This window comes from Anabas testudineus, chromosome 6 (assembly GCF_900324465.2).
Source record: "Anabas testudineus chromosome 6, fAnaTes1.2, whole genome shotgun sequence".
Taxonomy (NCBI): Eukaryota; Metazoa; Chordata; class Actinopteri; order Anabantiformes; family Anabantidae; genus Anabas; species Anabas testudineus.
The window spans coordinates 15,307,402-15,325,603 of record NC_046615.1 but is presented as its reverse complement, the minus strand read 5'-3'; the positions used below and the strand labels follow the sequence as shown (position 1 = coordinate 15,325,603).

The 18,202-nt window shown below is 38.6% G+C and overlaps 2 protein-coding genes across 6 annotated transcripts; both read left to right on the top strand.

The window, feature by feature from the left end:
• Positions 1–472: 472 nt before the first annotated feature.
• Positions 473–11,690, top strand: LOC113165662 (anoctamin-9). 5 transcript variants are annotated; one of them, XM_026365349.1, is made up of 25 exons: positions 473–532; positions 999–1,116; positions 1,311–1,363; positions 2,043–2,117; positions 2,218–2,340; positions 2,430–2,566; positions 2,761–2,810; positions 2,901–2,959; positions 3,750–3,829; positions 4,558–4,692; positions 4,775–4,868; positions 4,945–5,005; positions 5,806–5,888; positions 5,988–6,092; positions 6,225–6,507; positions 7,186–7,297; positions 7,418–7,475; positions 7,546–7,643; positions 7,751–7,947; positions 8,278–8,430; positions 8,538–8,685; positions 8,771–8,890; positions 9,175–9,268; positions 9,538–9,650; positions 10,630–11,690. In XM_026365349.1, the coding sequence occupies exons 3-25, from the start codon at positions 1,343–1,345 to the stop codon at positions 10,643–10,645; spliced, it is 2,415 nt and encodes an 804-aa protein (XP_026221134.1). In that variant the 5' UTR covers positions 473–532; positions 999–1,116; positions 1,311–1,342; the 3' UTR covers positions 10,646–11,690. The 5 variants fall into 5 exon arrangements, with proteins under 5 accessions (XP_026221134.1, XP_026221132.1, XP_026221133.1 ...); XM_026365347.1 differs by having other exon boundaries at positions 1,218–1,363; positions 10,630–11,689; XM_026365348.1 differs by lacking the exon at positions 473–532 and having other exon boundaries at positions 935–1,116.
• Positions 11,691–12,139: 449 nt separating this feature from the next.
• Positions 12,140–18,111, top strand: sigirr (single immunoglobulin and toll-interleukin 1 receptor (TIR) domain). Its single transcript, XM_026364955.1, has 10 exons — positions 12,140–12,380; positions 13,329–13,607; positions 13,844–14,051; positions 14,149–14,276; positions 14,454–14,594; positions 14,682–14,825; positions 15,078–15,180; positions 15,324–15,474; positions 16,642–16,825; positions 17,370–18,111. Exons 1-10 carry the CDS (start codon positions 12,311–12,313, stop codon positions 17,537–17,539), a joined length of 1,578 nt encoding a protein of 525 aa, XP_026220740.1. The 5' UTR covers positions 12,140–12,310; the 3' UTR covers positions 17,540–18,111.
• The last annotated feature ends 91 nt before the right edge of the window (positions 18,112–18,202 follow it).

The following is an 18,202-nucleotide window of genomic DNA, read 5'->3' as shown; positions in this document are numbered from 1 at the left end:
CCTGTCCTTGAGTGACCCAGTCAAAATCCAGATTTAAACCCCACAGAGCACAGTGTAGTTCGTACACACTTCTCATCCTGCACTTCTCTACACAGTGATTAGTGTGGAGTTTGACAGGATCTGTCAGGAAGCATGTGATAAACTGCCTTTGTCCAGCTGTGAGACAAAGGCAAAGTAAGAGTATGTATGTTAGTAAATGAGAGATTTCAGTTTCTGACTTTAAATAAACGATATGAAGTAGTTTTTATTTGAAAGTGAACATGACTGAGAAATAAATATTTCTTTAAAAAGGCATTTTCATCATGTCATTGTTCCTTGTGTGTTTTCATCGTTTTACCAGTTTTGCTGTTCTATGCCTTTATTTTGTGCTTCCTTTAAATGGTGATTTTTAACAGTTGTGAAAAGAGGGAAATTTGCAATAGAAGTAAAACTGCTGAGACAGCGACTTACAGAGACCGCCTCATACAGGAATTAAAAGTGCATTTGTTACTAAATCAATAAATGAATCTCCCACTACCGAAGATTTAATAAGGTGAGTTTATTTTGAACAGAGCTACTTGTATTAATTTACCTTGCTGTTATTTTCATGTAATGCAGACAGTTTGATCCACACAGCTACAATGAATGACCTCATGCTGAATCTAACATTTATGACAAATCCAGGTTTAAATGTTGTACATAATTAGCTCTACTTTACCCAGGACTGTGAATGGCCTTTACACTGGGACGCAGAGATGCTCAAATTGTAATTTCACGACTCAAAGTGTAGAAGTGCTGTCTTTTTAACGTGTCACGCTCCGTGCGTACTGATGTGTGGGATCATTCAGTCGCAGCCACAATGCGCGATCCAGCTCCGTGCGTCTGCTTCCATCTAGCGGTGGATTTATGGCCTTTTTTTTTTTTTTTTTTTTTTTTTTGGCATCAGTGAGGCGGAGGCAACAAAAACATGCCATTCCATCGCACCTGACCAAACCATACGATCTCTTTTTTGTATGTAGATACCGAACCACCCAGGAGACTCAGTCCTTTAGTGGGTTTGGCGACTGCGCACCTGAACTGACGGAACGAGGAACAAGGCTGAGGCTGGACAGACAAACGCTGCAACACTAGCAACAGGTAGAGTCGCTTTTGCATTCCTCAGCTGGTGAAACAACGACCTGCCTATGGTCATGAGGAAGTACGGAAGTTATCCACTACCTGTTCGTGTCATTTTATAGTTTGGCATATCTGCGAGCTGGACCGAGAGGCTCTGGGGTTAGTGGATGGTGACTGAAGGTTCATTTATTTATTTATTTATTTTTCAACTACAGAAAGTCGTATCTGCATACAGCACCTTTTCATCATGCCCGGCCACAAGAGGCAGGTAGGTGATCGTTCTCATGCTGAGATTATGTCGACACATAATGAACCTGTCGTGAGGCCGGCTCCCACTTTCCGAGGCCTGCTGTGTTCACCGTGACTGACAACCCTGCACTTGTCACACTAAAAAGGAGCCATCATCCCGGCGTCTTAGTTGAGACTTTCTAAATGATTATGTTCGACTGGGCTGTATGAGCCTCCTTTGTTATCACAACGATCAGAGAGCAATTATACTTCTGCCACACCTTCATTATTTTCTCCTCCTGTGTGACAGCGCGTAGAGTAACGTGTAAGTGAATCGCATGGATTGGAAAAACCGGGGCACATCAGCATGGCATGCTGCTCAGTCAGGGTGAATTAAGCCTACCCAGTCCTCCAGTGACTCAGGATCATCACTGGCTTGTGTCAGCACAGTGGTATTCACTGACACACCTCCACGATAGTGTTAGACAGGGTTGTTGAGATGATGGTGGTGGTATCACCATTATTACTTCATATTAGTGATGATGATGAAGCCTAACTATCTCTCACAATAAAATCAATATTTATAATGATTTTTTTCCCATTTTTACATGATTATAAAAACAAAAATATTAGTTTATACAACTATAAATACAAGTGCACATTTTCTACAACAGACTTCTCTTTGTATTATTTTAAATTCTTTTCTTTTTTGTTCATAGCCCAGTATTGAACTACTGGAAATCATAGGAGTGGTAAAAGAGAATGGCAATGAGCAGACATTGCTTCCTCCTGTGGTAAGATCATTAACCATGTTAACTTGTTTTGGTAATTTTTATTTACAGAACAGACTGATTCTATATAATCATTATATGAGCTGGTATTTCTGTCCAACAGCACACTCCACTGTCATATGACTATGTCCTGGTTGCCAAAACAATTGATAACCAGGAGCGAGAGGCTTTCAAGAAGCAAACTGAATTCATCGAAGAACTGAAAAAGAAGAACATCAGAGTCAAAGTACGTTTTTTTTGTTTATTAGTGTAAAAGTTACGCGACGCTGTTTATTTATTTTATCTTCCCATTTTTGTCTATCCATTCTTTTTTAGAAAATTATCGACGATGATCTTGTCTTCTATGGGATTCAAGCACCTAAAGAAATTTTTGAGAAGTACAGGTATCTGCTTAAAGTCTCTGATGCTTGCAACTGGAGCTCAGATCAGAATGTTGTGCCTCTCAGCACCAGGTAAAACATATTGCTGTAGCTATTTGTGACATTTAAAACAATCACAAAATGATTTAAGTGCTAAATTTGCACATTACATTAATTAGAAATTTACTTGTTTTTGTGTTAAAATGATCTCTGAAGCTCATATAGTTAGACAACACATTTAGTTTTTAATTATCATTGAAATTTTATTATATTATAACATTTTTCAGGATAAGGATTGTCCACTTTATCTTGAATCACACCCCTATCAGTTCAGGAGGTGAGAAAGACGTCTTTTCAATCTCAGGTCTTGTCACTTAACCAACTCCTCATTTTTCACATGATTCTTCTCACCTGTTAATCTCCACAGAGGGTCTGCGGGATCTCATGAAGAGCAAAGTTTTCGAGGCAAAGTTCTGCTTACACGAGGTAAAATCCTAAACATATTATCAAAATGCTTTCCTTGTACAGCATCAACGTATTATCACAAACATTAACAGCAATATTATCACTGAGCGTGTTCAGGTCATTGTGTAATTACCATGGCTTGGACAGGTGCCAATTTATGCCTAACGACTGTCTGAATAAAAAAACTAATAACAGAAGACAAATGAATGAACATGAATCATGAATGAGATTTCAGTTAAACCCTAGTCTGCCATTGTTTTCTCCATGGGTTCCACACATTCTTATACAAAAGATAGTGACACTATTATCTACTGATAAATCTCTGCTTTTCACATGGCCACTAAAGTGTTTCTTCTATTCTTAAGAGCTTTTAAAATTAGAAACAGAAACTTGGCAGTGGCCTCCCAAAACAATGCATTGCTGCCAAATAAGTATTTGTTCACAGAAATCAGAGTCATATTATTACAGTGAGTCACCCAATACTGGGAGTAAGTGAATACTGATGCATGTGCACTTGAGCGTGCTGTACATGTGCATAGTTACAGTAAAGCATGTGTGTGTTCTTCTGGAAGGTGCAGTCATTAGCATATAATTAAATATTGAGGAAATTGAAATGTCAACAAATTTCTTGAGCTTATTCCAAATATGTGTGTTCATTTTCTACGCTATTTTAAATGTATAGTATACAGAAGCTAGAAAAATCTGTTTTAAAATGCCAGTATGATATGTTTACATCATAAGCCTCTGTTTTCTACTTGAGTGCTTCTTCATGTTGGTGTTTTCCTTTGATTTTGTGTGTTTCTGCTTTCAGAAAAAGAAACAGAGAGAGCTGAAGGAGAGCTGGGCACGATGGACAGCCTGTCTCCAAGGGCAACCCATAACTGCTGTCAGGTTTGGACTGCAACACAACAGCCTATTCATTATTTTGCTTTTCGTAGCGTTGCAGTTATTACAGCTTTATTGTTTTCTGTGTTTCTGTTTTGAGGTAGGTTCAAGGGTTAACATGACACACAGTCATGTAACCTCCCAAAGTATTTAGCTGGCATTGTTTGGACTCATTATTTAAATTTAACGGCAGTACAGATTAGAAATGTTGTCAGTAGATTCATTTGAATACTAAGTCCAAGCAGTCAAAGCAAACAGGGACCGTGGCTCAAATTTGAAGTTGGCTATAAGATAAAACTTGTATTAAGATAAGATAAACATGTATTAATGCAGTGCCCATGTCAATTATCGCACCACAGGTGACAAGACACGTCACTTACTGTAGGTTCAGTCCAATACTTTTCACTTTTGTCAGTGTTATTTTCAATAGACATCATTTGAGTTTTTAAAGCAAAATGTTTCCCCATTCCTGTTTGATATAGATTTTCAGTGCCGGATTTAGTCAACACAGGCACAATGTTTGGCATTGTGTTCTCTGAAAGAGACGTCAGGGTGACAGATAACCTGCTTTTAAACTGTGCTCTAATAACAAGATCCATGGTCCCTTATGATTCATGAATTTCAAAAAGAATTTCAAATTTTGATGTGTCTGCTTGGTCGAGTTTTAAATTGTTTTTGTCCATGCAGCTATGAATCATGTTCACTGACAGTGTTTGTGTGTGTACTCATGTTAGGAACTACTTTGGAGAAAAGGTGGCCTTGTATTACCTGTGGTTGGGCTGGTACACATTTCTGCTCATCCCTCCTGCTATCATTGGGATGGTTGTCTTCCTCTATGGCCTTGCCTTCTTCAACAGCTCACCCCTCATGTAAGTTTTTTTCACAGCTCTGCAGTATGTGTCATCACAGAACATTTACACAGTGATAACTAATGTGCTTATTGTGTTGTAGAAAGGAAGTTTGTGAGACGGACACAGTCATGTGTCCACGTTGTGACGAGAAATGTCAAGTGTGGCAGCTCTCCGACACCTGTGCATACGCCAAGGTACATGAGCGCATTTACTATTGCCTCAGTAGTGAACTTATTTGTTGGTGCTCACTGCTGGTCTCTCTATCTACAGATAAGCCTGCTGTTCGACAATAATGGCACAGTGTTTTTTGCAATGTTCATGGCAGTGTGGGGTGAGTTTTGTGTGTCTAATTCATTTACTTATTCACAGTTGAAACTGTGATGCTTTTTCAATATTCAGAAGATACACAGGATTTATCTCATGATAAAATTGATGATAATCAGGATGAAGAACTCTTGTTCGCATTCACCTAAAGTTGCAAGTTGTAATGAAGCCTAAAATATATTTTATGCAACTGCCTGGATGCTCTTATGATCACTGAGACAGACATTGCCAAAGAGATACCACATCACTGAGAGAACCTACTCCTCTTGGCTGCTCACATCTGAATCAGCTTGGGCCATCTGGCCGTGGGGGTGGTCGAGCAGTCATCTATAAGAGCACATATAATATGCTCAGTCACTTTATTATTCAGCTCTTTCTCTCTTGTGAACCACTGTGGTTTGTTAATTTTTTAAATGTTTGCAGAGCATTTCCATACCCGTTCTTGTGTCAAATTGTGGAAAAGAGGTTTACCCAAAGACGATTTGCTTGACTGAGTTTTATTAGCACAGCTGTGGGAATAGTAGACTATATTTGAGGTACAGAAGGAGAAGAATGAGGAAAGGGAATGTATTCTAGTATTGTACGGCAGCATGTGAACAGATGAATGTAATTCCCCTTTAATTCTTGCAAAGTTATAAACTGCAGCTTTGCATTAAGCATTTGAATATCTATTTTAAATATTTTAAACAATCTCTGCTGCCAGGAAAATTTAAATTTTCCCTGAGGTTTAAAAAAGTTACTATGTTATATTCGTCAGATTGTTTTAACAAGGCTTTATGAGCTAATTTAAATCCCTCTCTAACACAGCAACACTGTTTTTGGAGTTCTGGAAGAGACATCGGGCTTCCTATGTGTGTGAATGGAAAGTGTCTGAGTGGTGTGAAGAGGAGGTATCAGTTATACATTATATCCCATTTCAGTAACAACAGATCTTCGCTCAATCTGGAATTCACAGCTGTGTTATTTTTTTCTTTTAAATTCAATTGCAGGAGGAACTGATTCTGGAAATTGTCAATGATGCAGACTGTACACCAAGGCCACATAAGCACTCCTATATGCGGAGTACTTTGGTTTTAGTGTATGTCACAGTTATGGTGAGTGACTTCTTTGCATATTTTAAAGGCTTGTTTGACCAGAGTTGAATCAGAATCTGGTGGTGTTGGAGTTAAGTTATATGTTGTATAAAAAGTACAATGATACAAATGAATGTTTTTGTGTTCCCGCAGATATTGGTGCTCATTGGCCTGACACACGTCTTGGTGGTGTTCAGGGCAATCATAGCAGTGGTGTTGACTAAAGGAAATTCTGAGTTTCTACGTAACAATTCAAGTAGTTGCGCAATGATGCTGGGCGCTGTCCTCCATTACTTCATTATAACTGTCATGACACGGGTACACAGGTCTCTAAAAGCGCATCTCTCCGTCCTTTCACTAATATTCTCTTTGATTCTAATAATGCCTTTGTCTTTGCAGATCAACCGGATGGTAGCCATGAAACTTTGTGAAATAGGTGAGTATATAGACTAATCTTTAATTTTGACATCTACATCCAGTAATGTATTTATGGTTTTATTTTAAAATATGGCACGTTTCAAGATTAGGAATTGTTAAATAAGCAATTATTTGAGTAGTCAGCAATGTTTGTCAACTGAGGTGGCTGCATCAATAACGCAGGCGATCAGTCAGGAAGCAGGTCAAACTCAAAGATAACAGAAGTGTCTAAGTGACAGTAATGAGACTGCATGACTGTTAGGTCTTATGGTACTTTCATGTAGGATATATGGGAGACCCATTAGTGACTTAAGGTACCTTTTTTACAGACGTTTTTACTTGAAAAGGGAAAAGTACAAGTTTAATTAACAATGGTAATTAATAATGGGTGTGTCCAGCTGAAGTATCTGTGAGGACTGTACACATAATTAAAATGTACCGTCAATAAAGTTGTTAGTTGCACCTGTGCTTTTCCTTCTAAATGTAAATGTAAATATAACTATAACTAAACATAAGTTTTTTCAATCAGAAAACGGGATAATTGAAATGTAAACAGAGGTCATAATATTGTCACGCTACTGTAAATTTGAAATTCTGTACAACAGCTCTTGAGTGAGTGTGAGATTATGCCATCCATTGGCCAAAATAGAGAAATGCATGTGCACTAACACACTGACATGAGGTCTGTCTTTACCAGAGGAAACAAGGTCATTTGCTGCCACAGAGAAAAGCTTCACTGTCAAGATGTTCACCTTCCAGTTCTTCACCTATTTCTCCTCGTTGTTCTACGTGGCCTTTTTTCTTGGCCGGTAAGAGCTGTGGTTATTGGTGTTTATTTTTGTGGACAAATATATAATGATGTGATCATACTGTGTTATTGTTTTGCTAACAGACTGATAATGGCTTTTTTTTTGGAACATACCTTGCAGGATAAATGGCCATCCTGGTGGTTATGTGCGAATAGCAGGAAAATGGAGGCTGGAGGAGGTAAGCTTAGTTATGTATCCCATGTTAAAAAAAATACCTTATTTTTATATTAATACCCTCTTTCATGCAGTGTCACCCCAGTGGATGTCTCACAGACCTGTTCATACAAATGGCAATTATAATGGTACTCAAACAAACTATCAGCAATGTCTTTGAATTCACTGGCCCGTGAGTAAACATTAGATTAGTTATCATATGATCTACATGTCCAATGTTTAAATCACTTTCCTAGCATTGGGTTCAGGCTGTTTCATGCTCTCTCGTGTTTCTATCAGCTGGTTCAACAGGTGGTTGAAGAGAAGAAGAACCCAGAGGCTCCAGAGGAAATGTGCCCACTGCTACCTGAAAGATGACTCAGAGGCCAAAGATGGAGCTGAACTGTGTGATATCTGCAAGATTCGAGACTGGCTCAGCAACTACCGTCTCAATGACGTTGACTCCTTCAGCCTGTTTGATGAGTTCCTGGAGATGGGTTTGTGCCCTGAAAAATGTCTTAACAACATAATAGGACCCACATTTGGGAAATAAGTCCTACTGTGTGTCAAGTCCTACTGTGTGTTTTGTTGGTATTACTGTCTATTCTGTGTGTTATTCTTGTACTGTGTCTCGTGTATTGTTGTGTAGATCATGTTACTTAATGTTCAATGTTTTTGTGTGTAATGGCTGCTGCAACACCAAAATTTCCCCTTGGGGATCAATAAAGTATCTATCTATCTATCTATCTATCTATCTATCTATCTATCTATCTATCTATCTATCTATCTATCTATCTATCTAATACTTTGCTTTCTTCCCTCCTTAGTGATCCAGTTCAGCTTTACTACCATATTCGTGGCAGCATTTCCACTTGCCCCCCTGTTAGCGCTCATTAATAATATTATTGAGATACGCTTGGATGCCATTAAGATGGTGACTCTAGAGCGCAGAATGGTGCCCAAGAAAACCAATGACATTGGTGAGGATGACTGACACAAACTATTTCTTAACCTTTTCTTGGTAATAAAAAACCTGTAGATCTTCTTTGCATGTTTACTCTTCATACAAATGTTGCTTTTTCCTCAGGCGTGTGGATAGATGTGTTAGAGGCTATTGGTGTCTTAGCTGTCATTGCAAATGGACTTGTCATTGGTGTATCCTCGGACTTTATCCCTCGACTGGTGTACCGTTACCGCTATGGCCCGTGTGCTAATGGCACAGTGACAGATATTGAGTGAGAATGTACATTTTTTTAAGTCATTATGTTTTCCATATTGTGTCCAACACCACCTTTATATAAATTCTTTTTTTTTTTCAAGCTGCATGGCTGGCTACATCAACAACACGCTCTCGATTGCACGAATGGATGACAACATCAAAAACGAGTTTTCAGAAAATCAGAGGAGGACTCCCAGTGGCCTGAATGTCACTTATTGCAGGTTTGTTCTATTTTAGTCATAGATGTCCTTTACAACATTTTTCTGACATTTACGTTCCAAGAAACCAAAGGCAAACCGTATAATTTATGACATTATGATGTGACATTTTAATGCACTCCCAGTGTTGTTGTTGAGTATTTACAGTACACTCCAATGTCATTACCTGTGACTGTTTCTTTAAAGACTGTATAAACTGGTGGGCCATCGCTGCAGCTGGGCTCCCACTATCATCTATTGGTGTTGATACTTTAAAAAAATGACTGATGGCCTGTTTCTCTTTACAGCTACAGGGACTACAGGAGCAGTGACGACTACAGTCTCACCCCACAGTTCTGGCTAATTTTAGCTGTGCGCTTTGCATTTGTCATCCTATTTGAGGTAAACCATTTGCATCTAGACAAACAAAAAAAAAAAAACATTCTCTCAATGGTTTCCTTGATCAGTGTTTACAGCACCCAACACAAACCCAAAACGCCAACATGTCTTCCTAGCTTTGTCAAGTTAGCTACCATGTCAGAGTTGTGTTTTAAAATGCCTCAACAGTGAACTGGGCTATGACCAAATGTTAATGGGAGTGTTATGTGAAATCATATTCTCACAATCAGAAAGTGGCACAGCATGCCTAACATTTTCCTCTCTGCTCGCAGCATGTTGTCGTCATATGTAAATTCATCGCAGCCTGGTTTGTACCGAGTGCTCCGATGCAGGTGAAGAATGACAGACTCTTTGATAAACTTAAAAGACTAAAAGAGGAGCTAAGGTGAGTCTTGCATAGAATGTGGTCAGACTGGTTGCACCATAATATAACATATGCCTTATGTGTGTTTATATATTGTAGAACAAAAACCTAAGTAGCAGTGATCACAAAGTTTCTATTAAGTTCTAATAGTTTGAATTGCTTTACATAGATGCTGGGTAGCTTTCAGGCCAAGGGCCATTAAAGTCGTATGATTATACTGTATTCTGTATTGCTAACAGGTGACTTTACAGTAGTTATAAGTATAGGTATAAGTATATTTGCTTCTGAAATGTACTGAAGCTGAGGTTTTCACAAAATAGGTGTACGCAAATAAAGTAGAAGTCTCTCCAAATTGTACTTAAGTATAGTATTTAAGTAAATATACTTTTCACCAGTGCTTACAATCACAATCATCTTCTCCCTCAAGTAAATACCTTGTACTAAGGTATCGGTGCACCTCTAGCCTGAACAGCCTGATCTTTTCATTTGTGTTGTGCAAAAGAAAAACGAAAGTATGAACCTTCCTCACCCACAGTTAAAGTGAAGTTGTCTTACAACATTTTGGATTTGATTGATGTGTTTGCTTTATATTTATATACCAGCACCATTTTTTTAATGGCTGTCAAGATGAACTAATGTTATCAAAGGAATCAGATACACCTTTTTCACAACCGACAGAGGTGTGACTAATAGCACCACTAATTTGTGGCATTGCAGTGCTTGTTATAACTGAGTCATCAGTAATGTTTTAGTTTCACCTGTGCTTATCCTAATCTGACAAGTCAAAATGCTTTAATGTTATTTAACATTTCTCCCACTGTTAGTGCTGCAGCACTGTCATGTGAGCTGCCACCCTGGTAATGAAAGCATAGATGCAGTGGATTCAAACACAATAAATACATAATAAAGCCAGCGTTAATCTTTCGTTTGCAGCTGAATTGAAAGAATTTATTTTAGATAAACACTGCAGCTAACTAATCCTTGCTTTAATATCTTGCAGGTCATTTGAGATGTGACAGGATTCACAGTCCTTAAAGTGACACCATCTTTGCTGAGAACATAAACCTAGTGTTGCCTTGTGCATTAAGGTGTCCAGACTATATCACAGTGTTGAATTAACTTCAAAGCTATGAATTATCTCCGTGAAGAGTTCAGACAGAGGTCTTTTATTGTTTACAAGTCAAATGTTAAGTGCTGGTTGTCTGAATTCGCATCCATGATGGACTTTGAAGACAGTTTTTTTTTTTTTCGCAGAACAAGTGTACAGAAACTGACCATATCTTTCATGAGATTGTAATTATTTTATTTTGAAAAATGCACTGACTGCTTTCTGTTGGATCTCTTTATTTGTGTTCTAAACGTGTTTTTCATTGAATGGCTAAAAGATAAGTTGCTAAAGCAGATACAGTTTTGTTACGATGTTGCCTTATACTGTAATAAGCGCTGTGATGATTGTTGCATTAATTGCAGATCAACTCTGATGGTGTCAGGGGAATGTTTTGCATTATTATATTTTATATTAATGAATAAAAGAGGAAATATTTGTCCTCGTTAACCAGCTTCCTAATTAAAAATTTCAGTTAAAATGTGTCATAGTTGACATCTTGAATTTGCTGAATTACAGATTTAAGAGATTTGTGCTGGAGCCATGTCTTTTTATGTCTAGGGTTTAATATTTCACCAACTACATTTATGTCAATTATTTCTTTGTGGCTGACACCAAGAAACCAAGGTCGTGTCCTCACTGGTGAATTTGCAGTGATACACAGGTTAAGTTTTTAAAGCTGATTTTAGTTTTTCCAGCTCGACTTTGTATTGGCAAAATATCATAAAGTTTTTTCACCAGAAATATATGCCTGGCAGTGTGGATAAGACCATTAACTAGGTAGATACAATTTAAAGAAAGAAAATGTGCCACTCTAATAAGGCGAATGTGTTTATTATTAACAGGTTTACTAATGATGATAAGTTATATCCATTAATGAGGAAATTATACCTATTAGTTTGGCAGATTTTGAAAAAGCACTTTATCTGTTGAGCCTTTGGCTTTAAAAAAATAAATAAAGAACTTTTTAAAACTTGCGACTGCAGAGTTGATCATTTAACCCCCTTTAGTAGTGGTTATTTACATTTATTACTTAAATAATAAGTGGATACTAGAAAGTGAACAGGGTTGATCACTTACATTTTAGCTAGATTTTACTGAAACAGAAGCAATAAACAGATATCTGACCATCCATAGTTTGTTCTAAATAACAACTAAGGCTGTAAGGGGCTTGTATTGAGCTAGAAAATACTTTGGTAGTCTTTAAATGAGAGATTAATTCCAACATTTACAGGTAATTGGTACAAAGTGTAGCTTACCTGAAGAACCCCTCTGTCTAACCTCTGCCCAGGGACTAGACGAGCTCTTTCCCTCCGCCATCACTTTTCGCTGCAACGCAGGTGAAAACCTGTGCCCGCGTCACGTGACGGCGGGGAGCCAATAGCATGGCGAGTTTCGGGTCTTTTCAGGTGCTGTTCAACCAGAAGGCTGACGTCGGCGTAGCCACCTCCACACGATGTGACTAAACTGGATGAAACGAGCAGGTTATTAGGTCACCAGGGATGTAGCTGGACAAAATAACTTTTTCTCGGTTTGCTTCTCACCTGAGGGCGGAGAAAGAGGAAACCTGCGGCTCATGGCTGTGATTTTAGTCGGTTTCTTGTTGGTGTGCGCCGGGTCATGGGACAAGTCTTTCCTCACCGTCGGTAAGTTGTAGAAAACAAACAAACTTTCTTCCCTTGACTTCACTGTGAGTCTCAGATAATAAAGGTTTACTGCAGCTTTAAGCTCCACCGCCTGAAGTCCATTCAGTTGGAGGATTCGTCTGATTATTATTATTATTATTATTATTTTTGTGTAATTGTTCAGTACACTGCGACACAGTGGGCAAATAAAGCCAGGTCAGTGCACATGGGGCCAGTTTGAGGCAGTCACATGATGATGCCTGGCAACATGAAAACTCAGCCCGGACCTCGGACCCGATGCCTTAAAAATAGAAAATTAAAGCAAAGGGGAAGCAGAAGAGGAACCAGCAGGGCAGTGGGGCAGGTGTGTGTTGGTTTTGCATAAATAGTCACTAAGAGCGCATGCGCTGAATAAGAGCCGACGGTACACAAAAGCTTGTGTTAAGATGTTATTATTAAATTCTGCTCCGACAGGATCAGTTACATGTGATTTTAAGTTAGAAAACGCTGTATTGTTATTGTTTAGTTTCTAAATCAGATCAAAACAGCCATTTACCAGGAAGAAATAATAAACATAATGACTTTCATACTTTCTCTCTCTAAATCTAACCATGGACCAGCTTCACAGATTGTATGCAAACTGTTCATGTCCACAGACTGCATGCAAAGCGTTTTCTCAAAAGGAAGCATCATCTCTCACCCTTACTGCATACGTTGGTCTTAATAATGTCCTTATTAGCTGAAGGCGGCACTAGCAGAGATGCAACCAATTCATATTCAATATTTCAATTTAGATTTACCTGTTAATTTTACGTCTCTTGATTCCAATGACTGCTGTGCAGTGAGAATAGAGCACTGCTATGAGGTCAAATAAATCCCATCTGTGAGCTGTGTGATAACAAATATTGGACTATAGCATCTCTTATGTATGTACACACTTGTGTAAACTCCCTGTGTTTCTATTTACAGCTCAGACTTGTGTAGATGAGAGCAGATTTAAGGAGCAGGTGCTCTATGTGGGGCAGCAGGAGCCTCTGTATCGGCTAAACTGCCCACTACAGCCTGTTCAGCCCCAGAGCTCCCCACAAATGCAGCTCACCTGGCAGAAGGACTGTCAGCAGATCCACAGTCAGGAAGGGAAGACCTACCTGGAATTTGCCAGCCTCAGCTTGGAAGATGAAGGGAATTACACCTGTATACAACAGAGCAACAGCACAGCCTCATTCACTGTGCGCCTGATCATTAAAGGTAAGTAACATGACCATGTTTAAGTGTAATTAAGTCACATAAAACCCAATGCTGAACCAGACTCAGTCAGTAAACAAAGAATTTGTATGCAGATTGGGGCTAGTTTAACACCAGTGAGGAGGTGTTGTGTTTCACTGTGCCGTGTTCTCAGGCTGTACCTGGCAGTGCACATGAAGGCCTCTGTTGTCTACAGCTCTGGTAGTGAACATAGATAACAATGGTGTGTCTTTGCACAGACTTGAAGTGCTCAAAACCACCAGAATTTAAACCCAACAGTGACCTGACCACACTGTGGAGGAATGTTGGATCCACTGTGAATATGAACTGCACAGCTCTCCTCACCTGGGACCCAAATGAGAAGCAATGTGACACCACGCTGCAGTGGAGAAAAGATGGCCAGCCCCTCAGCAACCACTCACTTTACACGCAGAACACTTCCTTATGGTGATGTGGCGCTTTTAAATTAAGAGATTTCCATTATTTTCCATTATTTACTGCATCAATGGGAGCATTTGATCACATTTTCTGTCCTATTCATCAGGTCTCCTGTTGCTGGCCAACTCATGGTAAGCAGTTTGTTGGTGATCACCCTCAGGGAGATGGAAGATTTTGGGCTCTACCGCTGCACAGTGAGGAACAGTTCATCTGATTTCAGCCTACAGAATTCAAGTAAGCAAAAAAAGTATACCCAAAAATAAAAATATATATACACACTAGAAACACGATGATGCACACTGTACTGCCAGAATCCACGTTTGTATTTGGTGATGATGAATTTTTGTATTGTTTGATTATTTATAATTATATTTACATATTATTTCCTGTTGTTTCTGTGTGTTTGCACAGACAGCCCCAGCCACACAGCCGCTGTTATTGCTGCCATCATTCTCCTTCTGTTCCTGGCTGTAGCTGCTCTTGTGTACTCCAGGTGTCACCTGAACATTAAACTGTGGTACAGAAACTCTTACGGAGAGTATGAACTCAATGGTGAGGATGCAGTGGAAGTGAAATGACGTAATGTTGCTATAAACATGTACGAATGCCTTGTTATAGTTTGTGTTTTTCTGCCCCCAGATGGGAAATTATATGATGCCTACATCTCCTATGTAAACAACGACTATGACAGGAAGTTTGTCAACTTTATTCTCAAACCTCATCTGGAAAATAAAAATGGGTACAAAGTGCATCTCAATGACAATGATATCCTACCTGGTGGAGGTGAGCTCACGTTGTTACACAGTATACTGTTCATATATTATACTGGGTTTGCTATTTTACAAGGACGGGGATTCTTTTTATAACCACTCTCCCGTCTTGTAGCTTTATTGTTACAATTACAGGGACATTTTGCAATTATCAGTGTATTCTTTAAGCTGATTTTATTAATTCATAATGTGGGTTGCTTGTTTTACTGCTTGTCACTCTATGTGGCTAAATTCTACATTTTAAAAATGCACAATGTGTCTCCAGAACCGTCTGCAGAGTTGCTGATGAACACGAGTCGTTCTCGCCGTCTTATCGTGTTGCTTTCTCATGCTTACCTCGAGCAGGACTGGTGCGACAATAACTTCAGGTCAGATTCACAAACAAGTTCAAGTTAGAACCAGACTTTGAAAATGTGGCATAATTGCAACTTGTACCACTTGAGGTCAGTGTTGCTTCCTTATACTGGAGTGCCTATGTCCCTTCACACTGCCTGTGTGTTTTTGTTTTCAGACAGGGTCTTCTGCACTTGTTGGAGATATGCAAGCAGCCCATCTTCATCATGTTGGAGGGTCAGTGCAAACGCATGAGGCCTGAGATCAAGCAGCAGCTTAGCGAGCACCAGTACTGCCTCACTGTACTCACCTGGAGGCACAACTCTGTGGTAAGTAACACAGTAATACTGATTTAGCATTAATTTTGTATTAATAAAATTAATTTTAAACACCACTATGTTTATGTTTCGGTAAGGAAAAAAACTAAGTAAGTTGAATTTAAGGCAGCTCGTCTGTGGGGAATATGTTATGTGAATATTTATGTACAGTGGTGCTTAAAAGAAACTCTTTAGAAATGTCTTAACTTCTATATATAAAATGTGATTCAGATTTTCACACAATATATGTGTGTGTGTGTGGCAAAAGTATGTGAAGCCATGATTTTTAGTAACTTGTGTAGCCTCCTTTTGTAGCAATGGCTTCAACTAAATGACAGTCAACAGTTGGAGTTCAGACTGATAGTGAAGAACCACGTTTCCCTCCTTTAAACAAAGCAGGGCCTCAGAGGCTCACACTGGACTGTCATCTTATTTATTGAAACACCTCCAATTCCCCTTCACATTATATTATTATGTGACTATTTTCATGAATTGATAATCATTCCTATCCATTTGCCATACACAAATATGTAAGGTCATTTTCTTGAGTAAATGAAAGACATTTCTGTCTGTTGAATTGCTTTCCCTTCATCTAGTTTTACAACTTGTATGAAAATCAGATTTTTCTTTTTAGGTGATATTTATGCAGAAATAGAGGAAAATTATACAGATTTGACAAACTTTCAGGTGCCACTGTACAAAGAGTACGTGCAAAGTGTCCACAATATGAATCTCTAGCCTCTTGCTCTGGGAACAGGTAGTATTTATTTTAAAGCTGGTTTTATAGTAAACTACCATGAAATCATTGAATGTTGTGCATGTGTGGGTATGGTTAGATCAGAGTCATTACATTGTGATTCAAATGATGCTGACTTCTGATTGGTGCACAAAAGAACATTATGTAAGCCACCTTTTTCCAAATGTACCCAGCCCTCTACACAAAAGAAAACGGGCTTTTCAGTGTTTAAGCCTCCGTGTCCATATTACTTAAGTGAAAATCTAGTTATTGTTTGCAGTTGTAAGGTTGTCTAATTAAGTTGTTAACAAAGATGTTGATACAATCTGTTTCAGTGTAATTAGAAATGTAGATTATATTTACTGTATTCTTTAATATGACCCGTGCAAGCAAAGTGTCTCCAGTTCAGAAATGCAGGCCTGTTTGACTTTGTGTGTCCACAGACTCCTTCTTCAGCCTTTTGGAAGGAGCTGGCCTTAGCGATGCCTCGCAGGGTCATCTTCCACAGCGAGTCTGCAGGAGACCCTCAGACTGTACTGCAAGATGACAAAGACCCCATGCTGACTTCACAGGTGGACCCTGACTACCTGGACTGCCGCTCAGACACTGACCCTGCTGGAGATCTGGGTAAGAGCAGCAGAGAGCTGATTCCCCTTTCTGAGACTGAGACTCTGTTCTGTTTTTTAACAACCTGTTTATTTAAACCTAATTTAAAATTAGTTCTTATTAAACAAAAATGACAAAATTACTGCAAAATAACGATGATGATTTCAGTACTATGAAATCCTACATGATCTCCACATATCTAGTATACCTGATGGTGGTGTGTTTAGTTTTATTATTTCTTTGTTTATTTTATATATATATATATATATATATATATATATATATATATATATATATATATATATATATATATATATTATAAAATAATAACCTCCAAAGAATTCTTATCTTTCATGCCTTTATTGAGAACTTCAAAACTTCATAGTGTGAGTGGGTGTATGTGGAAGTAGTGAAAGTATATGAACTCTTGGAATAATAACCTTAAAAGTGACACACCCACTGTAACTTTTTGAGTTTGCTCTGCACAATACATTTCTATACACTAACAACTATGTTACAAAACAATACTTAATGTTTTTCACACACTTCCCTCTCTCTGCTGCAGGGCTTCGTCTCCCTGTGTACAGGGCTATGGCCTGTAAAGCACCTGTCCTCCCCCCTGCTCCCATCACAACTGCTGAGACAAAATCCTCTGACATTGATGTGTCAGATCTGGGATCACGCAACTACGGAGCGCGTTCAGATTTCTACTGCCTGGTTACTGATGACATTTGAGCCACACTTTCCTCACATCTTCTGATCTGTAAAAATGACCACTTGCATAGAAATCCCCACTAGCTTTGCTTTATATCCACCAGCGTATGTTGTTTCTTTTCTTTACTGTGTGTTGGTAAAGTGTTACTTTTTCTATTTCCATTTACCAAAGATAAATGTTTAATGCTTTTGTATTTTGCACTCTTAAATTATTTTCTGAGAAATAATCTGAAACGTTTGTGTTAATCAGGGAAAGCAGTAATTTATTTTATATATATATCTGTTTTGATCATCATTGCACATTAATAGTGATCCAGCAGAGGGCAGATTAAATTCAAACAGTGTGTGAATAGCATGAAAAGATTCTGCTAGTTGAGCTGGTTGTCTTCTTGACAGCTGGGAAAGACAGTCTCAAAGTTAAGTTTGGACCCTTTGCACTCCAGTTATCTGCAACAGCAGGACACAAGTGACTGAAGAACTTACAGCTCCTAACATTTCTGTACACATTGGGACATTGTGTGTGTGTGTGTGAGATGTAAACCAATTCTGGTAACAACATGGTAATCATAATAATAAAGCAGTTTACAAAATACCAGGACATTTCTCTCTGTCTGACATCCTTGTTCTCACAGAGTAATGATTACCTGTGGTGAAATAAGTAGGGGTAAAGGGTGCAGCAGGGAA

Bases quoted from the DNA above. Each gene is read 5' to 3' on its own strand.
- LOC113165662 (XM_026365349.1), top strand. From the start codon at position 1,343: ATGCCCGGCCACAAGAGGCAG. The intron at 2,567-2,760 runs GTAAAACATATT...AACATTTTTCAG, and splicing joins GTTGTGCCTCTCAGCACCAG to GATAAGGATTGTCCACTTTA. The intron at 8,891-9,174 runs GTTTGTTCTATT...TTCTCTTTACAG, and splicing joins CTGAATGTCACTTATTGCAG to CTACAGGGACTACAGGAGCA.
- sigirr (XM_026364955.1), top strand. From the start codon at position 12,311: ATGGCTGTGATTTTAGTCGGTTTCTTGTTGGTGTGCGCCGGGTCATGG. The intron at 14,595-14,681 runs GTGAGGATGCAG...TTCTGCCCCCAG, and splicing joins CGGAGAGTATGAACTCAATG to ATGGGAAATTATATGATGCC. The intron at 14,826-15,077 runs GTGAGCTCACGT...ATGTGTCTCCAG, and splicing joins TGATATCCTACCTGGTGGAG to AACCGTCTGCAGAGTTGCTG.